The following is a 19,119-nucleotide window of genomic DNA, read 5'->3' as shown; positions in this document are numbered from 1 at the left end:
ATGTTTCTTTAGATTATTTCACTGGCACTTCTGTGCACATTTATTGTAGCAGCCTAATTTAAGTATTGTACTGTTATTTCACATGTCTGTTCACATTCAACACTTTATGTGAGTGCTTAATTTAATAGATGGTAGCCTCACAGGTCAATTTATTCAGCGCAGCTTCCCCTTTTTACATATTCTATTGATGTCATATAACATCCTGAGTTGCAGCTTGATCTCTTTTTGCTATTAGCGCAGTTTTCCCTTTTTTTCTATGGTGGTAGCTGTGCCTCTCCCTGCAGCTGGAGCCCCGTTCCCCCTCCCGCACTGATTGACAGCCCCAGAGAGGGGCGGCTCGGTCCAGACACCTCTTCTTTCCTACCTCCCTTTCAATCAGCTCCATACAGCGCTGGGGCCTCCTCCGCGGGACCTTCTTCTTCCAGTACTTGCCACTGCATGTCAGATGCCTTCTCCAGGTGTGCGGGGACCGCTCCGCTAAGCACTCCAGTGGTGGTGGTGGTGGTGGGGGGTGATGGGCGGGGGGAGCGCGATCTGTGTCTCCGGAGCAGTGGGAAACATTTTGCTCCGACTGCTGGAATCTCCTCCCCCTCTCCTTCCCCGGACAACACAGCGCTGGCCCTGCCTCCTGCCTAAGACACAGCCACACCTTGTCCTCTCTCTCCACTGCCTGGCCGTGGAGCACACAGGCAATGTTAAACCACTCCTGGCCGGAGCCTAACGCCGCAGCGGCATTGTTAGCAGAGGCAGCTCTTCACTTCACTGCGCCCCCCCACCCCCAATAAATTGTCCCGCCCAGGGCATCCGCCCCCCCCCCTTGTACGGGCTCTGCTGATGAGACCAAGATAAACTTATTTGGTTCAGATGGTGTCAAGCGTATGTGACAGCAATTAGGTGAGGTGTACAAAGACAAGTGTGTGTTGCCTACAGTCAAGCATGGTGGTGGGAGTGTCATGGTCTGGGGCTGCATGAGTGCTGCTGGCACTTGGGAGCTACAGTTCATTAAGGGATCCATGAATGTCAACATGTACTGTGACATACTGAGACAGAGCATGATCCCCTCCCTTCGGAGACTGGGCCGCAGGGCAGTATTCCAACATGATAACGACCCCAAACACACCTCCAAGATGACCACTGCCTTGCTAAAGAAGCTGAGGGTAAAGGTGATGAACTGACCAAGCATTTCTCCCGACCTAAACCCTATTGAGCATCTGTGGGGCATCCTCAAGTGGAAGGTGGAGGAGCGCAAGGTCTCCAACCTCCACCAGCACCATGATGCCGTCATGGAGGAGTAGAAGAGGACTCCAGTGGCAACCTTTGAAGCTCTGGTGAACTCCATGCCCAAGAGGGTTAAGGCAGTGCTGGAAAATAATAGGGGCCACTAAAATAATGACACTTTGGGTTCAATTTGGACATTTTCACTTAGGGGTGTACTTACTTTTGTTGCCAGCGGTTTAGACATTAATGGCTGTGTGTTGAGTTATTTTGAGCGGACAGCAAATTTACACTGTTATACAAGCTGTACACTCACTACTCTACATTGTAGCAAAGTGTCATTTCTTCAGTTGTCACATAAAAAGATATAATAAAATATTTACAAAAATGTGAGGCGTGTACTCACTTTTGTGAGATACTGTATATAACTAAATGAATCCATTTAGGTGAAGGTATGCTTAAAGTGAGATTTCTAAGATTTCTTTAAAGTGTAACTCCACTTTTGGTGAGAAAAAAACATTCCCCTCTGGGTGATCTATGCACAGTACAAAGATTTTGCCAAACTTTGTTGCAGATCCTTACCTTTTGGTATTCTAAAGAACTCTCTGTGTGTTTCTCTGTGCCCATGTTCAGAAGTGAGTCTAATGGGAGTGGTTTCATAATTATCAACCAGCTGCTGCACCTGCAATGCTCTAATCAGGAAAGTGTCAGGGTTTGCATCCCTTTTAGATGTGATTTCCTATTAGGGTTATCCTACCAAAAATAACATTTTTGTTGCAGGGGATGCCTGAAATCTGACTTGTATCTTAGTGCAGACTTCAGATCACCTCCAGGTAGCCATATTGCATTGCATTTCACAGAAAATTACAGAGCTGCAGATTAAAAAAGAAAGGTCATTTTTAATAACATTCAATTACAATATGACTTGTGTCACAATTGTAAATGCTATATTATTATTTTATTTGCTTTTTTTTCCCCATGAAAGTGGAGTTACCCTTTAGATTAAAATAAAAAAGAGATTCATACTTATCTTCTCTGTGCAGCAATATTGCACAGAGTGGTCCCTTACCTCTTCTTTGGCAGTCCCTCGCTGACATTGTCTGCATCTTCTTCCTGTGGGTCCATAGCAAGCCATGCACTCTGGGAGCAACAATGCAGGGGCACTCCTAAGCCAGACTGTGTTCATCCATAGACACACAGCATGGCTCGGCCATGCCCCCTCCCTGCTCATTAGATTTGAATGACAGCAGCAGGAGCCAATGACTTCCGCTGCTGCCTCTGTCTCCTGTGGGAAGAGGAAGTGAAGAGAGGATATGAAGTGTTTAGGGTGGGGGCTAGACATTTTTATACCTTAATACAGGGAATGCATTAAGGTAAAAGACATTTAGACATTGAAACCCCTTTAAAATGTATGTAAACCCACTCTCATCCTTTCTAAACTACTGCCATAGTGGTTATCTATAGGGATATACATGCCTCCTGCATGTATCCTTACCTGTCAAATGTCTCCCCTCTGTCTGTTATGAGATCCGAAAAACTGCAGATTCTGTGGGTGGGTCTGTTGTCTGGAGCTCGGTGGGTGGAGTTGTGATGTCAGTAGACCCCCCCGCCCACCTCTACACTCCCCTTGTCAACATGCATTTTCTCCTGTGTATTTCTTACACTGAACTTCTGCTATGATCACTAACATCCAGTCAAAACTCAGAAAGGTCACCACATGGCTTCAGCATGCCCAATCATGCTGAAGTGTGGAGCAGCCAATCCGGGGAGAGCTGAAAAAAGGAGGAGGGGATCTGAAGTACACAGAATGCCTCTCTCAGGCTTGCACATGAGATATGTAAATCACCGGTCACTTACAGCAAGGGGGAAGAACTGACTACTATTTCTCTATGTGTCAGTTTTTACTGAAAAAAGATAAGAGGACTGCTCAGAGCTGGATTAACTTTTCGTGGCAAGACTGGGCACAGATGATGTGAAATCCTATACTGTACAAGGTGCAAGCCCTAATTAAAAATGTTTTTTTCAGGTTTGCATCCACTTTAAGTGTGGGAAGTTTTGTTAGTTGATAATTTTTTAACCATGTATTACATTTTTACCTCTTTCTTTACAGCCATGGCATTCTTTCTGGGCAAGAAATCTGGGATGGCATTAATTCTTGGCATCTTGCTGGGCTTCTTCACAACACTCCTCTTTTTTCACATCATCTTTCACAGTTCTAGGAACAAGCCACCTACAGCCATTCAGCATTGGAGAAATATGGAGATGCTACAGTCACTTGATGAATTTCCTCATACTCACCTTTTAGGTAAATTGATATTAGTATCTAAATCAATTAAGTTATTCAACTTTTTTTTCCCTACTGTTACTATAAATGCCTAATGGATCAGCATTGTCTTTGCATCCGTTTAGATTCTGGTTTTCCAACATGCCGTTCTATAAAAGCTGGGCAGACATGCTGCTGTACACACAGGCTGAATGTCAGCCAGTTTCTGTTAAACCAGCCGATCTTTGGCCTGTATGTACCAGCCTTTACAGGTTTTTAACCACTTGCCAGCCATATAACTTACATATACGGCGGCAAAGTGGCACTGTTACGCCACTTCCGTGTAGTAGATGCACAACAGGAGCTGATCGGCGGGTACCACAGACTTAATGTTCGCCGGCACCCGCTGATCCTTCAGTACAGAGGGAGAATGGCGGTCTGCCTTTGTAAACAAGGCAGATTGCTGTTCTGTCTGGAGGGAAGGCATGGATCCTGTGTCTCTGCAAAGCAGGGACATGGGTCCATGCTTTCCCCTAATAAAAGCAACACACAAAGTACACTAAAGCACTGGCTAGGAACACATTTAACCCTTTGATCGCCTCTGATGTTAACCTCTTCCCAGCCAGTGACAGTGTATATTTTGAGCACTGATCACTGTATTAGTGTTACTGGTCCCCAAAAAGTGTCAAGAGTGTCAGTTAGTGTCTGACTTCCCGCCGTAATATTGTAGTCCCACTATAAGTCGCTGATCGCCGCCATTACTAGTATACAAAATAAATAAATAAATAAATAAAAATATCCCATAATATGTAGACGCAATAACTTTTGTGCAAACCAATCTATATACGCTTATTGGGATTTTTTTTTTACCAAAAATATGTAGCAGAATACATTTTGGCTCAAATTATGAAGAAATTAGATTTATTTATTTTTTTCCATTTTTTTTATTGCAGAAAGTAAAAAATATTGTTTAAAAAAAAACAAAAACGCATAGGTGATCAAATACCACCAAATAAAATCTCTATTTGTGGGAAAAAAAAGGACATATATTTTATTGGGGTACAGCATTGCACGACCATGCAATTGTCAGTTAAAGTAACCCAATGGCTTATCACAAAAAAAAAATGTCCTGGTCATGAAGGGGGGTAAATCTTCTGTAGGGCAAGTGGTAATTACATTTACAGTATCCCAGTTAATTAAAAAAAAACTTGATGATTACAACTAAACTCTATACAAAATTGTAAACACATAGCTGGGATATAAATGTGGGAACCGTATCATTAGCAAAAGAGTTTGTCATTTTGTCCAGCCACTTAAACCTTAGATTTACAAAGCTCTGCCGGGCAGCACAGCCAGGATAGTAAACTCACTATTTTTCACTAAAGTTAAAAAATACATATTGGTCACCTCCCTATAACCAGCTTGTGACTGGACAATGAAGAAGCAGCAGCACACTGACAAGCTCTTTGTTCTGCTCACTCCCCTGATGGCAGGTTTCCTGCAAGCACAGTGCACATAGGACTAAGGCTCCATTCACACTAGCGTGTTTTATGATGCATTTTGCATTTTGCATAAATGCATGGGAATTTTTTAACATGGGTTCCTATGGAACATGTTCACATCAATGCCATTTTGTACCTCTGCATTTTTGGAAAGGGTCAGGGACTTTTTTTTCATGCAAAATGCAGCGTTTTGCATGTAATAGAATTCAATGGACAAGCATCAAAAACGCAAGTGCACCGTTTTTGCAGCGTTTTTACTGCGTTTTTGATGCGTTTTTGGCATTATTTTTTTTAATTTTTATTTTTTAAAAACCGTAAAAAAACCCAAAAAAACGCAAAACGCGGCAAAAACGCTACAAAAACGCTGCTCAAAAATGTGGCAAGCATGACAAAAAAACTCCAAAAACGCTCAAAAGCAACATGCATAGGTGTGAATCGAGCCTTATGGTATGTTTTGGACCTTCATTTAAGCACTTAAGTCTCAAGCACCATTTTAAAATGGTGCAAGCCGATGTGTGGTACTGTGACCCCATCGGCTTTAGCGCTGAAACTGCAAGCTGTCTCTGACAGCCAGGAACCAGTGCTAAATTAGGAAGCTAAGCTAAGCCATGGTAAGGAGATTCTTATAGTGCAGATATTCTAGTGTATTATACAACTGGTGTAAGCTAATAAATCTGTTCCTAACTTGGGATATTAACTATAAGATGCAACATATTAGCAAACAAAACCTTTAAAGCGGTAGTAAACCGCTGGGTTTTTTTTCACCTGCAAGGCAATGCCATAATGAGCTAGTATGCATTGCACACTAGCATATTATGTGAAACTTACCCTAGAACGAAGTCCTCAAATGGCGCACTGTCACTGCTGACAGGGCTTCCATCCTCACCTGGTCTTCCTTCCGGGTTTGCAGACTCTGGCTATGTAAGTAGCCGGAACCACGATTACGTCACTCCTGAGCATGCATGCGGGAGCCACCGTTCATGGCACAGTAATCTGAAGGAACACCACGGTATGCTGTTCCTTTAGAGCCCATGCACCAGTGACGTCACCGGCTGCATCAAAAGTAAATGCCTCCTAAACGGTTCATGTTTATTATAGGCTTACCTATGGGTGAAAGTCATGCATGGGAGTTTACTCCCATTTTAAGACAGTGTTAGCAAACATCCCCTATATCAGTGATAGCGAACCTTGACACCAGAGATGTTTTGAAACTACATTTTCCATGATGTTCCTGAAATCTGCAGTGTAGATCGTGCATCATGGGAAACGCAGTTCCAAAATATCTGGGGTGCCAAGGTTTGCCATCACTGCCCTATATGGTTATAGGCAGTCAAGTAAAGTACAATAAAATGCACGTTGTCACAATGTTGTTATTTCTGCGGTTTGGCTGGTATAGAAATTAACATTGTGAGTCTTAGATATATAAGGCTACAAGCATTATTTTCAATAATGAAAATTCTTATTTTTGTTGGAAAGTAACTAAAAAATGTAGAATGCAACAGAAATGGTAATTGAAGAGCCACACCACTGCTAAGGTCCAGTTCCAAACACAACTTTTGTTCCAATAAAACCAGGGGGGCAATACAAAAAGTAGCCTTCAACATCAATACTTTAGGATAGCAACAAGATAATCAATTTCTATTTTTCTACTTTCCTCAACAAAATGTGTAATAGCGGTTTCCTCAGCTGGTAAGTTGCAAATGGTGGTGTGGTGGTACTGGTAGTGTGGGAGTCTCATTATTGTTTTTGCCTAGCCTTCTATGGAAGTAAATGTGAACCACAAAGTAAAGTACAATAAAATAAAATCAAGAGTTAAATATAAGCTATATAAGGCCATAGAGTTGAATGTGAGAGGCCCACATAGTCCTCTCTTGCAGCACTTGGAGAAACAGAGAGCAGAGCTCTTAGGACTTTAAAAACAGCAAATAAAAGATAAAAAAGTAATGTACTCACACATGAAAATTCTGAGAGAAAGAACCAAAAGTCTGTGGGAGAGGTTCTTGTGCTCTCTTCTAGCATGTGTTCCCCACATCTGACCCTCAGCTCCACTCAAGCCAGAAAGCCCATACTGGTGGCTCTGTGGGGACTCTTGGCTACTGGTTATCTTCTCTCCTGCTTTCTGTGTAATAATTTTATTGGGGGCGGGGGGGGTTATTTTTATTTCTATATATTAAGGAAGAGTGACAACACGCCAGTGCACGTTGATGTATTCAGTAGTCATATGTAATCTTATACCTATGGGTACCAAGAAAATACATTCTTCCAAAACACCTTTCATTTTTTGTTGAGACACCTGTAGCATGGTTAGACTTCACATTATGAGAAATTGAGCTGCACATACAATATGATGTCCTGAAACATTTTTGAACAACAGCCTCACATCCAGCGGCAACTGCTGGAGTATGGGGGAAAATGAAATAAGGTGATACTTCCTTTGCTGCTGTCACCGAAAAAACATGCCAGCAGTCAGACGTCATATGTGCATCTCTGTTTCTTTTCAACCCAACTGACAAGCTTTGACTGTTCAATTTGCTTCTACGAAAACTACTAAGATTAGCGTACATGTGTGATTATTTATTTTATTTATTTTTTTAGATAACAGTGAAGTAAGTGATATACTTTCACAAAAAGTCAGAATACTATGCTGGATTATGACTGGACCAAATAATCTGGACACCAAAGCCATACATGTGAAGTACTCTTGGGCACGCCACTGTAATGTTGCCCTATTTATGAGTTCTGTCCACAACAATAGCTTCCCAACCGTAGGATTGGAAACCAGAGAAGGGAGAGATCAACTGTACTGGAAGACCATCAAAGCGTTCCATTATGTTCACAAGAACTACTTGGATAAAGCTGACTGGTTCTTCAAAGCAGATGATGATACCTATGTTGTAATGGAGAATTTGCGCTGGATGCTTTCAAATTATACAGCTGACCAGCCTGTCTACTTTGGGAAGCGATTTAAACCATTTGCCAAGCAGGGCTACATGAGTGGTGGAGCTGGATATGTACTTAGTAAGGAGGCCCTGAATCGCTTTGTGGAAGGTTTCCGTAATGGAACATGCAAGCACACCACGTCTGTGGAGGACTTGGCACTGGGCCAATGTATGGAGAAAATGGGTGTTATAGCTGGAGATTCCAGGGACACTGAAAAAAGAGAAACATTCCACCCATTTACACCTGACTCCCATCTTACAGATCATTACGATAAGAGCTTTTGGTATTGGAGTTACTGCTTATATCCTATTGTGGAGGTAAAATTTACATTGAATATTGCTGGATCTTTGCTCTAAGAAGAATTTAAATACAGTGCACACTTTTTATTAACATAATGTATAATTCCGATCAAAGTTGCTTGATTGAGCAGCAGGATAGTAACTACTATAGAAGATAGGTAGACATGTGAGAAGCAGGGATGAGATTATAGTTTGGGTTGAAAGTTTGCAGACCCAGCAAACGAATGCATATTTTTACCGCTATAGCAACCAACCACCAAAAATGCATTTCCTGTCCTTTAAACTTTGGTCATATGGCTTAGACGGGCCCAAGTGGAGGTGTTTAGGTAAGTCAGCCCACTCATTATAAAACTGTGAACTTCCAGCAGCCTCCCCTTACATCAGGGTCCCCAGAGAACCCCCCTTACATTAGGGTCCCCAGGGAGCCCTCCTTACATCAGGTTACCCAGAGAGGGTCCCTAGAGAGCCTATTTTTTTCTGGCAGCAAATGATTTTTTTCACTTCCTGTTCCAGCCCACATGCAATAGAGTGATAACTGCCTCCATGTTTTTTTTTTTTTTCACAGGGCATATTTCCTAATTTTTGCTGGCTACCATAGATTTTTTCACAGCTTGTCTCTGTGTACTTTCACTACATTGATATCAAGCTGCATGTGTTTTTCACAGGGCATATTTCATGATTTTTGCTGGCTGCAATTGTTTTTTTTCACAGCTTGTTCCTGTTCACATGCACTAGACATTAGAGGCTACACATGTATTGTCACAGGGCATATTTAATAAATGTTGCTGGCTGCATTTTTACAGGCCCTTTTTTGGCCTGGTTCAAACAGGCACTGAGGCTCATATACCATGATGAGACATTTTTCAGGGTCTCTAGACTCCAGTTGCTGCATGCAGGCAGCCCATAAGACTAATAAGATACTGACTGCATGAACACAGCCACTTGTCCTAATTTGCATAATCTGAAAGAAAAAATAAGTACAAGAACAGTGTCCATCTAAACATTACATCACTCATATTTACCACAGCCCTTGCCCTAGAGGTAAAATAAAATGTAGGTGTTTATTATTACTGTAGAACTACCCCCAAGGGAGCCACTGGAAATGGCTCAGGTTCTTTTCCCAGTAGATTGCCCCGCAGCCAGACACATGATCACAGTCACTCTTTGCCTCAACAACCAGTCTAGGAGTGTTCTTTTTGTTGTTTTAATTTTGGAGTAACTGAGATAGGGTTAAGGGAATAGAGTGGGATACTCCAAAAAAAAACTATGTACAGTTTGAGGCAGAGGCGTAACTAGAATCTTCAGGACCCCGGTGCAAGAAACCATGAAGGGCCCCCACCAGGGGCGTTGCTAGGTCTACAAAAGATCTCGGGCTAGAGCCCATAGCAGCTAAGTAAGGAAAGTCATACACTTTGGTGGGCATACACATGTATATAATATATATGTGTGTTTGTATGTGTGTGTGTATATGTGTATATATATATATATATATATATATATATCTGAATGCGGATCCCCCACTTACATCAGGGTCCCCAGGGATCCACCACCTACATCAGGGTCCCCAGAGAGCCCCCCCTTACATCAGGGTCCTTAGAGAGCCTCCCCCTATATTAGGGCCCCCAGAGAGCCTCCCTCCTTACATCAGGGTCCCCAGGGATCCCCCCCTTACATCAGTGTACCCAGAGAGCCCCACTTACATCAGGGTTCCCAGGGAGCCCCTCCTTACATCAGGGTCCCCAGAGAGCGCCCCCTTACATCAGGGTCCCCAGAGAACCTCCCCTTACATCAGGGTCCTTAGAGAGCCTCCCCCTATATTAGGGTCCCTAGAGAGCCTCCCTCCTTACATCAGGGTCCCCAGGGATCCCCCCCCTTACATCAGGGTACCCAGAGAGCCCCACTTACATCAGGGTTCCCAGGGAGCCCCTCCTTACATCAGGGTCCCCAGAGAGCCCCCCCCCTTACATCAGGTTCCCCAGAGAGCCTCCCCTTACAACAGGGTCCTTAGATAGCCTCCCTCTATATTATGGTCCCCAGAGATCCTCCCCTTACATCAGGGTCCCCAGAGAGCCTCCCCTTACATCAGGGTCCCCAGAGAACCTCCCTTACATCAGGGTCCCCAGGGAGCCCTCCTTACATCAGGGTCCCCAGAGAGCCCCCCCTACATTAGGGTCCCTAGAGAGCCTCCCCTTACATCAGGGTCCCCAGAGAGCCTCCCCCTACATTAGGGCCCCTGGAAAGCTTACCCTTACATACGGGTCCCCAGAGAGCCTCCCCCTACATCAGGGTCCCCAGAGATCCTCCCCTTACATCAGGGTCCCCAAGAGATCCTCCCCTTACATCAGGGTCCCCAGAGAGCCTCCCCTTACATCAGGGTCCCCAGAGAGCCCCCCTACATTAGGGTCCCTAGAGAGCCTCCCCTTACATCAGGGTCCCCAGAGAGCGACCCCTTACATCAGGGTCCTTAGAGAGCCTCCCCCTATATAAAAGTCCCCAGTGAGCCTCCCTCCTTACATCAGGGTCCCCAGGGATCCCCCTTACATCAGGGTACCCAGAGAGCCCCACTTACATCAAGGTTCCCAAAGAGCCCCCCTACATTAGGGTCCCCCAGAGAGCCTCCCTTACATCAGGGTCCCCAGAGAGCCCCCCTACATCAGGGTCCCCAGAGAGTCCCCTCCTTATGTCAGGGTCCCCAGAGACCCCTTTCCTTACATCAGGGTCCCCAGAGACCCCTTTCCTTACATCAGGGTCCCCAGAGAGCCCCCCTAACAACAGGGTCCCCAGAGAGCCCCTCCTTACATTAGGGTCCCCAGAGAGCCCCCCTTACATCAGGGTCCCCAGAGAGCCCCTCCTTACATTAGGGTCCCTAGAGAGCCTCCCCTTACATCAGGGTCCCCAGAGAGCCTCCCCCTTACATTAGGGTCCCCAGAGAGCCCCCCTACATTAGGGTCCCTAGAGAGCCTCCCCTTACATCAGGGTCCCCAGAGAGCGACCCCTTACATCAGGGTCCTTAGAGAGCCTCCCCCTATATAAAAGTCCCCAGTGAGCCTCCCTCCTTACATCAGGGTCCCCAGGGATCCCCCTTACATCAGGGTACCCAGAGAGCCCCACTTACATCAGGGTTCCCAAAGAGCCCCCCTACATTAGGGTCCCCCAGAGAGCCTCCCTTACATCAGGGTCCCCAGAGAGCCCCCCTACATCAGGGTCCCCAGAGAGTCCCCTCCTTATGTCAGGGTCCCCAGAGACCCCTTTCCTTACATCAGGGTCCCCAGAGACCCCTTTCCTTACATCAGGGTCCCCAGAGACCCCCCCTAACAACAGGGTCCCCAGAGAGCCCCTCCTTACATTAGGGTCCCCAGAGAGCCCCCCTTACATCAGGGTCCCCAGAGAGCCCCTCCTTACATTAGGGTCCCTAGAGAGCCTCCCCTTACATCAGGGTCCCCAGAGAGCCTCCCGCTTACATTAGGGTCCCCAGAGAGCCTCCCTTACATCAGTGTCCCCAGAGAGCCCCCCCTTACATTAGTGTCCTTAGAGGGCCCCTTCCTTACATTAATGTCCCCAGAAAGCCCCCCCCCCACATCAGGGTCCCCAGAGAATCCCCCTTACATCAGGGTCCCCAGAGAGCCCCCCTCTACATTAGGGTCCCTAGAGAGGCTCCCCCTACATCAGGGTCCCAAGAGAGCCTCCCTACTTATATTAGGGTCCCCAGAGAGATCCCCTTAACATCAAGGTCCCCAGAGAGCCTCCCCCTACATTAGGGTCCCTAGAAAGCTTACCCTTACATAAGGGTCCCCAGAGAGCCTCCCCCTACATTAGGGTCCCCAGAGATCCTCCCCTTACATCAGGGTCCCTAGAGAGCCTCCCCTTACATCAGGGTCCCCAGAGAACCCCTCTTACATTAGGGTCCCCAGGGAGCCCTCCTTACATCAGGTTACGCAGAGAGCCCCCCCCCCACATTAGGATCCCTAGAGAGCCTCCCCTTACATCAAGGTCCTTAGAGACCCTCCCCCTATATTAGGGTCCCCAGAGAGCCTCCCTCCTTACATCAGTGTCCCCAGGGATCCCCCCTTACATCAGGGTACCCAGAGAGTCCCTCCTTACATCAGTATCCCCAGAGAACCTTTCCTTACATCAGTGTCCCCAGAGACCCCTTTCCTTACATCAGGGTCCCCAGAGAGTCCCTCCTTACATCAGGGTCCCCAGAGAGTCCCTCCTTACATCAGTGTCCCCAGAGAACCTTTCCTTACATCAGGGTCCCCAGAGAGCCCCTCCTTAAATCAGGGTCCCCAGAGAGCCCCTTCCTTACATTAATGTCCCCAGAAAGCCCCCCTACATCAGGGTCCCCAGACAGCTGACCCCCCCTCCTTCAAGAGGTTCCCCATGTACCTGGCTGGTGGAGGTGGGAGGCGGCGATCGGCAGCTCTATGGTGTCCACAGGCAGGGAATCTCCATGAGGCTTGTAGTTCTTCTCCTGAGTGTATACAGTAGAGAGGGGAGGGGCCTCTGACCCAGGCATGTATTAGCAGCAGTGTACAAGCAGAGCGACTCACTGAAAGTGAAACTGATACCTGCCCAGGTCAGAAGCCCATCCCCTCTTCTCTCCACTGTATACACTGACACTCGGGAAGAGAGATCCCACCGTCCACAGGCAGAATAGAGCTGCCGATCGCTGCCTCTCACCTCCCCCCACTGCATTCTAAAAGGAAAGCCAGAGGTGCAGGGGGAGATGCTGGGTCTTGGCCCCCCCCCCACAGCGGCAGAATGGCAGGGCCCAGTCGCAAGTGCGACTGCAGCGACCCCTATAGTTCCACCATTGGTTTGAGGACAGTAAACTCCTTCCTGAAAAGCAGTGCTTCTGAAAAACAAGGTTTCTAAAAAACAAGTGCTTGCAATAACAAACTGTGGATTTGGGTTTGCAGTAGAAGACATACCTCCTAACCGTCCCGGATTCGGCAGGACCGCTCCGGGATTTCAAATAAATCCTGGTGTCTCGTGAATCTGGGCTGAGTCCTGCTGCGGAGCCCAGTGCCAGAACATGTTCCGGCCTTTGACTCCACTAATTCCCCACCCCAGCCAGCACAGCCCCCAACCTCCCCTGCCCACTAACCCGCCCACTAGCTCTCCTGTGCCATAGTAATCCTTCCTGTCTTCCAAATGTCATAGTGATCCTTCCTGCCTTCCATGTTCCATAGTGATCCTTCCTTTCTGCCTTCCATGTGCCATAGTGATCTCTTCTTTCTGCCTTCCATGTGCCATAGTGATCTCTTCTTTCTGCCTTCCATGTGCCATAGTGATTCTTCCTGCCTTCCATTTGCCATAGTGATCCTTTCTGCCTTTCATGTTCCATAGTGATTCTTCATGCCTAATGTGAGTAATGTGTTTCGATATGCATCTGGTGCTCAAATGGCTGGTACTTTTACCACATCTGATATGCTGCAGGTAGGGACTATTGGCAGTAAAAGGTCCATGCTACAGAGTTTTTTTCATTTTCTGCTAATTTAGGTGGTCACATACTGTTCTAAATCTAGCCAATTTCTACCAAACACATATCTGATATCTACATTTTGAATATTTGGGGGATAAAGGAATAGTAGGGGGTTTAGGGAATGTGGGGTTGTGGTTTTGAATTTTGTTTTTATTTTTTTGCACTCTGTTTTGACATTTTATTAAAATTATAAAACAATGCAGTGTAGTACTGCAATAAAATAGACTCAGAAACTATACCACTAAACTATTGTGCCACTGGCCATTTTCTACAAAGTTGGGGGCTTTATTACTCTCTAGCTTTTAGATTTGTTGTAGCTCCTACTTCTACCATTTAATTCAGGGCTATTAGACCCCTTTCACACTGGGGCGGTGGGTCCGTTAGCGGTAAAGTGCCACTAGATTTAGTGGTGCTTTACCGCGGTTATATCGGCGCTTTTCGGATGCTAGTTGGGTTGCTTTTAATCCCCCGCTAGCGGCCAAGGAAAGGGTTAATAGTGTCCGTTTTGGGGTGCTGGCGAAGTGCTTTGCAGGCGCCTTGGCAGCGCTGCCCATTCATTTCAATAGGCAGAGATAGTGGAGGAGCAGTGTATACACCGCTCTCACACCGCCCCAAAGATGCTACTTGCAGGACTTTTTTTCCTGTTCTGCAAGCGCACCGCCCCAGTGTGAAAGCAGTCGGGTTTTCACACTGGGCCGGCTTGAGAGGCACTTTTCAGGTGTTTTACAGGCGCTATTTTTAGCGCTAAAACTCCTGAAAAGCGCCCCAGTGTGAAAGGGGTCTTACTGCTATATAGAAAAAAAAAATAGGTGTCACAGCCAAAACAACCTAAAAAGTTTTTGTTTTGTTTTTTGTCAAGTTTAAAAGAATCCGATTGGGATGCTGCTGTTGTATTTCTGCCAAACTAAGCGTAAAAGTTAAAAAATCAAATGCAAATTATGTGATGCCATATTACAGTGTCCTTAACACTACATTCAGGTTAAAGCAGAACTAACGTTTTGCCTTGACTAACAGTGAGAAGGCAAGCATTTATTTACTTGCCTTCATGCAATGTCTCTTCTGCAATAAAATACACCTACTTGCCTGTTTATTACCTTTTCTGGTGATGTAAAATGATCTGGCCATGCATTGGTACATGTTCCTCATGACAGTGCTTAGATCCTCAGACCCTGAATTTTGACAACCCCTTTCCTATTAGTCCTGAAAATAGCCAGAATTGATTATGAAGATCCGTCCTTTCATAGACTTCAGTAGAGTTAGATTTTAAGTTCTTTATTTTTGGGCTATATGGAGGGGTGCAACCCCCGAATTGGGCACATTTGTTGGTCTCCAGTGAGAAAAAAAGCAATGTAAGACCCCAACCAAAAGAGTGGTTGAATATGCAGGTGTGATCTAACTGCACTTAAGAAAAAAAGAACTGTGTGCAAGTCAATCCATGGAGAGGAAGGAGGGCAGAAGGAAAAGAAAAAGGTAGAGGGTTGCCACCAAATGGAAGCAAAGAAGGTAAGTGCGGCATTGTGGCATGCAAAGCGGGTATGGCTGAATCAGCAAGATTAAACCTGCATGGTTTAGTCATTATGAGTAAAATGAGGTCAAGTTTTCCTTAACATATGATCAGAAAAATTTTCTATCTGGGAACTGTAGTTTATAACTCCATAGTTTCCTCTTGCGAAAGTGTACATTTTATCCTGTGAGGTGTCCCATTTATAACCACTTTAATAGTATGTTTCTGTTAGACAGTAGAAAGGATGGTGGTTATAACCTGCATATTTTATTGAAATAAAAAGATGATACAAGCAAAAAAAAAAAAAAAAAGGATAGTAGGAGATGTTGGGGTTGTTTTTCTAAAAGCAAACAGATTGTTCACTTTGCAAGGGAAGTTGTATTTTCCAAGGGAATTTTTCCCAGAGCCTAGTGAATGAGGTGAAGCTCTGCTGACTTCCATCATCCAATCATGTGCAAGCATAAATGCTGTTTTATTATATTCCTTGCACCTGATTGGGTATTCTTTGCAAAGTGATATTTCACCAAATTTACTATGTTCTGGGGAAATTTCTCTTGCAAAGTGAACAGCCTATTTGCCTTTCCTTAAGTCAACCCCATTATATGCATATCAAAGGACATATTAGAAATGAACGCATTACTTTGTAACAGTGTAACAATATTGTTATATTGTATTTTTTAATAAAGCCTACGATTGTTGTTTGCAGGCTTTATTCCCTCCTTTGTTAAAGCAAGCCTGATCTGAATCTGAAACATGCTTAAGTGAATGAAGTGAGGGTACTTTGTGGAAATCAGAGTCCTTCTATCTTTGTGGAATCTTGGAAATGTAACTTCTACCCAAATCAAGATACCTTTTTCCTGGTGCTAAGCAAGTGCCCTTAGATGGTTCAATTCAAGTTATTTGAAAATAATCCAGGTATAAATCAGAAAGTCTTCTGCATATAGTAGATGATTATCTGTCCTAATATCCATAGCACTAACATTTGTCATGTACCCATTGTGTAATGTACTGTGTTCATTATAGTTTCTATGAATCATATATATTTTTCTTCTCTTTAGGGTCCTCAGTGCTGCTCAGATCTGGCTATATCCTTTCACTATGTTAATCCTGAACTCATGCATACTCTGGAGTACTATGTCTACCACCTGAGGGCATATGGATACCAGTATCGCTACCAGCCCAAACTGCCAGAGGTGGCAGACAAGTTGCCAATGCACGAGGAGATGGCCAATAAAGACACATTTCCAGTGCCCTATAAGGAAATTACTGCAACTAAATGAAATGCTAAACACTCAAATGACACAGCCACTTCCTCATAAACTGGGTGTGTTATAACAAGTGGATTGTGTAGCACAGTTTAAATTAAGAAATATGTGAAATGTACAATACATTTTATTACCTGGCATTACATATTATAACCACATGTACATAAATCAGTTACTGAGAATCCCAAAGAACATGCAGAACACTTAAGAAGGCTGTGAATCAAACTGTAAGAAGATCACGACGATCTCAAAAAACATTAATTTATGTTCTATCTGAACTAAAACCCTGAAATAATGTGATGAAGTCTTGTTAACAAGTACTCTGTTTTTGCAGCAACACAACTAAAGCAGATCAATCTCTTGAATTTAGGTGCAACAAGCAGAACTGTTGGAAAGTTTGTGAGATCATAATGTAAAACTGTATTTATAGTGATTACTGATAAGGGTTTATTTTTATTGAATAGATTGAGACTTCAGTTTATTGGAAAAGGGTTGTACTGAAGCTGTCATAAGTTAGAAATCTATTTATCTTGATGATTACTGATTGGGGTATCAGGAGGAGAATACTTTGTAAAGTGCCTTTTTGTGAATATATTGCAAATTGCAGTTTATTGGAAAGGGGCTGCCAGTTCCTGTGCCCATAGCTCCCAACTGTCCCTGATTTTGAGGGACGGTCTCTGATTTGCAACAATGTCCCTCTGTCCCTCTTTCCTCCTCATTTGTCCCTAATTTTGGTCTGATTTATATAGTTGTGTATAAAATGCACTATGTATCTATCAAAAAGTGTTTTCCAGTGCTAAACTTTCCATCCAATTTCTAAATTGCTGCTTTTGTAAATTCCAAAAGCCAATATAAAGGAATGATGATGATTAGGAAAAAAAAAAAAAAAGTACCTGTGGGTTTAACTAATCTTTTTTTTTAAATTGAATTCTCCTTTATGAGGGCATGCAAGGGGTGTGTCCTATGCCTACATACTTTTGCTAATAGGCTTCCCTCGTTCCTATCGCAAAAAGTTGAGAGGTATGCCTGTGCCCCAAAACAGCCAAACCTCAAAGCATAAGTGAAAGTTTAGTTTAGTTAAATCATCTAAATTGGAACTATTGGAATGTTTGTGAGATTGTAATGTAGAACTATATTTATAGTGATAAGTGATTAAGGTTAGTGGGAAAAGAGTTTGGGGTTTATTTACTAAAGCTGGAGAGTGCAAAATCAGGCTCACTTCTGCATAGTAGCTTCTAACTTTAGCTTGTTCAATTAAGCTTTGGCAATAAAACCTGGAAGCTGATTGTTTTTTATGCAGTGAGACTGATTTTGCACCTTCCAGCTTTAGTATATAAACCCCTTTGTATAGTGCCATATTTATTGAAGAGATTAAAGGGGCTGTAAACCCTCGTGTTTTTTCATCTTAATGCATCCTATGCATTAAGGTGAAAAAACTTCTGGCATTGACCAGCCCCCCCCCCGTTTTACTTACCTGAGCCCCTTTATTCCCTCAGCAGATTTTTAAAGGAGTTGGGAGCCTGGTCCCCAATTAGGCTGCCAAAAGAACATGAGGGCATTTGGACTATTGCGGTACAATAAAAATTAATATACAGAAATAGATAATCAGCAATAATATAAAAATTATTATACAGTTGATTTTATTGATGAGGAAAAAAAAATCAACAATTACACGATAAAACATGATAACAGTACAGATATATAACCAGTAAAATCATTAGCCCCAAAGGGGAATTATACAGCGGAACAATTGATCACAGAATTAATTATCCTCAACTAGTTTCGTGGACCATATCCGCTTCATCAGGAGGAACTCTGTAGATAGGTTTCAACCAAGTCCCCGCAGACATCAGGCGCAGGACCATGCCGCCGAAGAGTGATCTCCAGCGGCGTCCCGGGGGAGCTATAAACATGACGGATAAGGATCTGGTGCTGGTATAAGAATGAAATGTTGCCGGGAGGGTACCACTTGAAAGGCAGATGCCGAAGTGTGGCCATCAAAAGTAACGCTAGGGACTACCAGCGGGGGGTGGAAACAAATTAGAAGGTAACCACCCAACTCGGGATACTAAAGACTGGCCGTCACGTGTAATCCCGGATATAGGAGTCCAGACCGATGCAGGGACCCTCGGCGGAGACGCATCATTGACTTCCGCTGCTATCAATCAAATCCAATGACACGGGCCTCGGGGGGCGGGGACGAGTCCAGCATTTGTGTCTGTGGACACAAATGCTGGATTTGTGCCAGCGTGTGTGCCGGATGAAGGTGGACCCCCTCCTTTTCTTTTTCCATTTTGGGGGGGTGTGATAGGAAGCGACAGTGAGCACAGCGTTGACGGGGGGGGGTTAGATGGGAAGTGGCTGTGGGTGACCCTGTTCATTTTTTAAATACACAAAGATCTACCTTGGCCACCATCAGCTATTTGTCACCATACGGGGGTCACCCACTGCCACTTCCTATCTCCCCCCCCCAAAAAAAAATCCCACCCATCAAGGCTGTGCTCACTGTCGCTTCCTATCACACCCCCCCCCCCCACCCCCAAAAACTGAACTCTTTGTGCCCCCCATCCCCCCCCCCCAAAAAAAACACCACACAATTGCTGCAACAACCCCCCCCCCCCCAAAAAAAAAAAAAAAACACACACC

The 19,119-nt window shown here is 44.6% G+C and overlaps 1 protein-coding gene across 4 annotated transcripts in view; it reads left to right on the top strand.

Moving 5' to 3' along the window:
- Window positions 1-17,256, top strand: part of LOC141127387 (glycoprotein-N-acetylgalactosamine 3-beta-galactosyltransferase 1-like) — a 78,438-nt gene extending 61,182 nt beyond the window's left edge. For all 4 annotated transcript variants that reach the window (XM_073613752.1, XM_073613751.1, XM_073613750.1 and 1 more), the window contains 3 exons: window positions 3,326-3,520; window positions 7,576-8,237; window positions 16,267-17,256. In XM_073613752.1, the coding sequence (XP_073469853.1) occupies window positions 3,328-3,520; window positions 7,576-8,237; window positions 16,267-16,488 (1,077 nt within the window). In that variant the 5' untranslated portion in view covers window positions 3,326-3,327 and the 3' untranslated portion in view covers window positions 16,489-17,256. The remainder of the gene's footprint in view (window positions 1-3,325; window positions 3,521-7,575; window positions 8,238-16,266) is intronic.
- Window positions 17,257-19,119: the final 1,863 nt, after the last annotated feature.

This window comes from Aquarana catesbeiana, linkage group LG02, assembly GCF_042186555.1.
Source record: "Aquarana catesbeiana isolate 2022-GZ linkage group LG02, ASM4218655v1, whole genome shotgun sequence".
NCBI classification, from domain to species: domain Eukaryota; kingdom Metazoa; phylum Chordata; class Amphibia; order Anura; family Ranidae; genus Aquarana; species Aquarana catesbeiana.
This window is presented reverse-complemented; position numbering and strand designations above follow the sequence as displayed.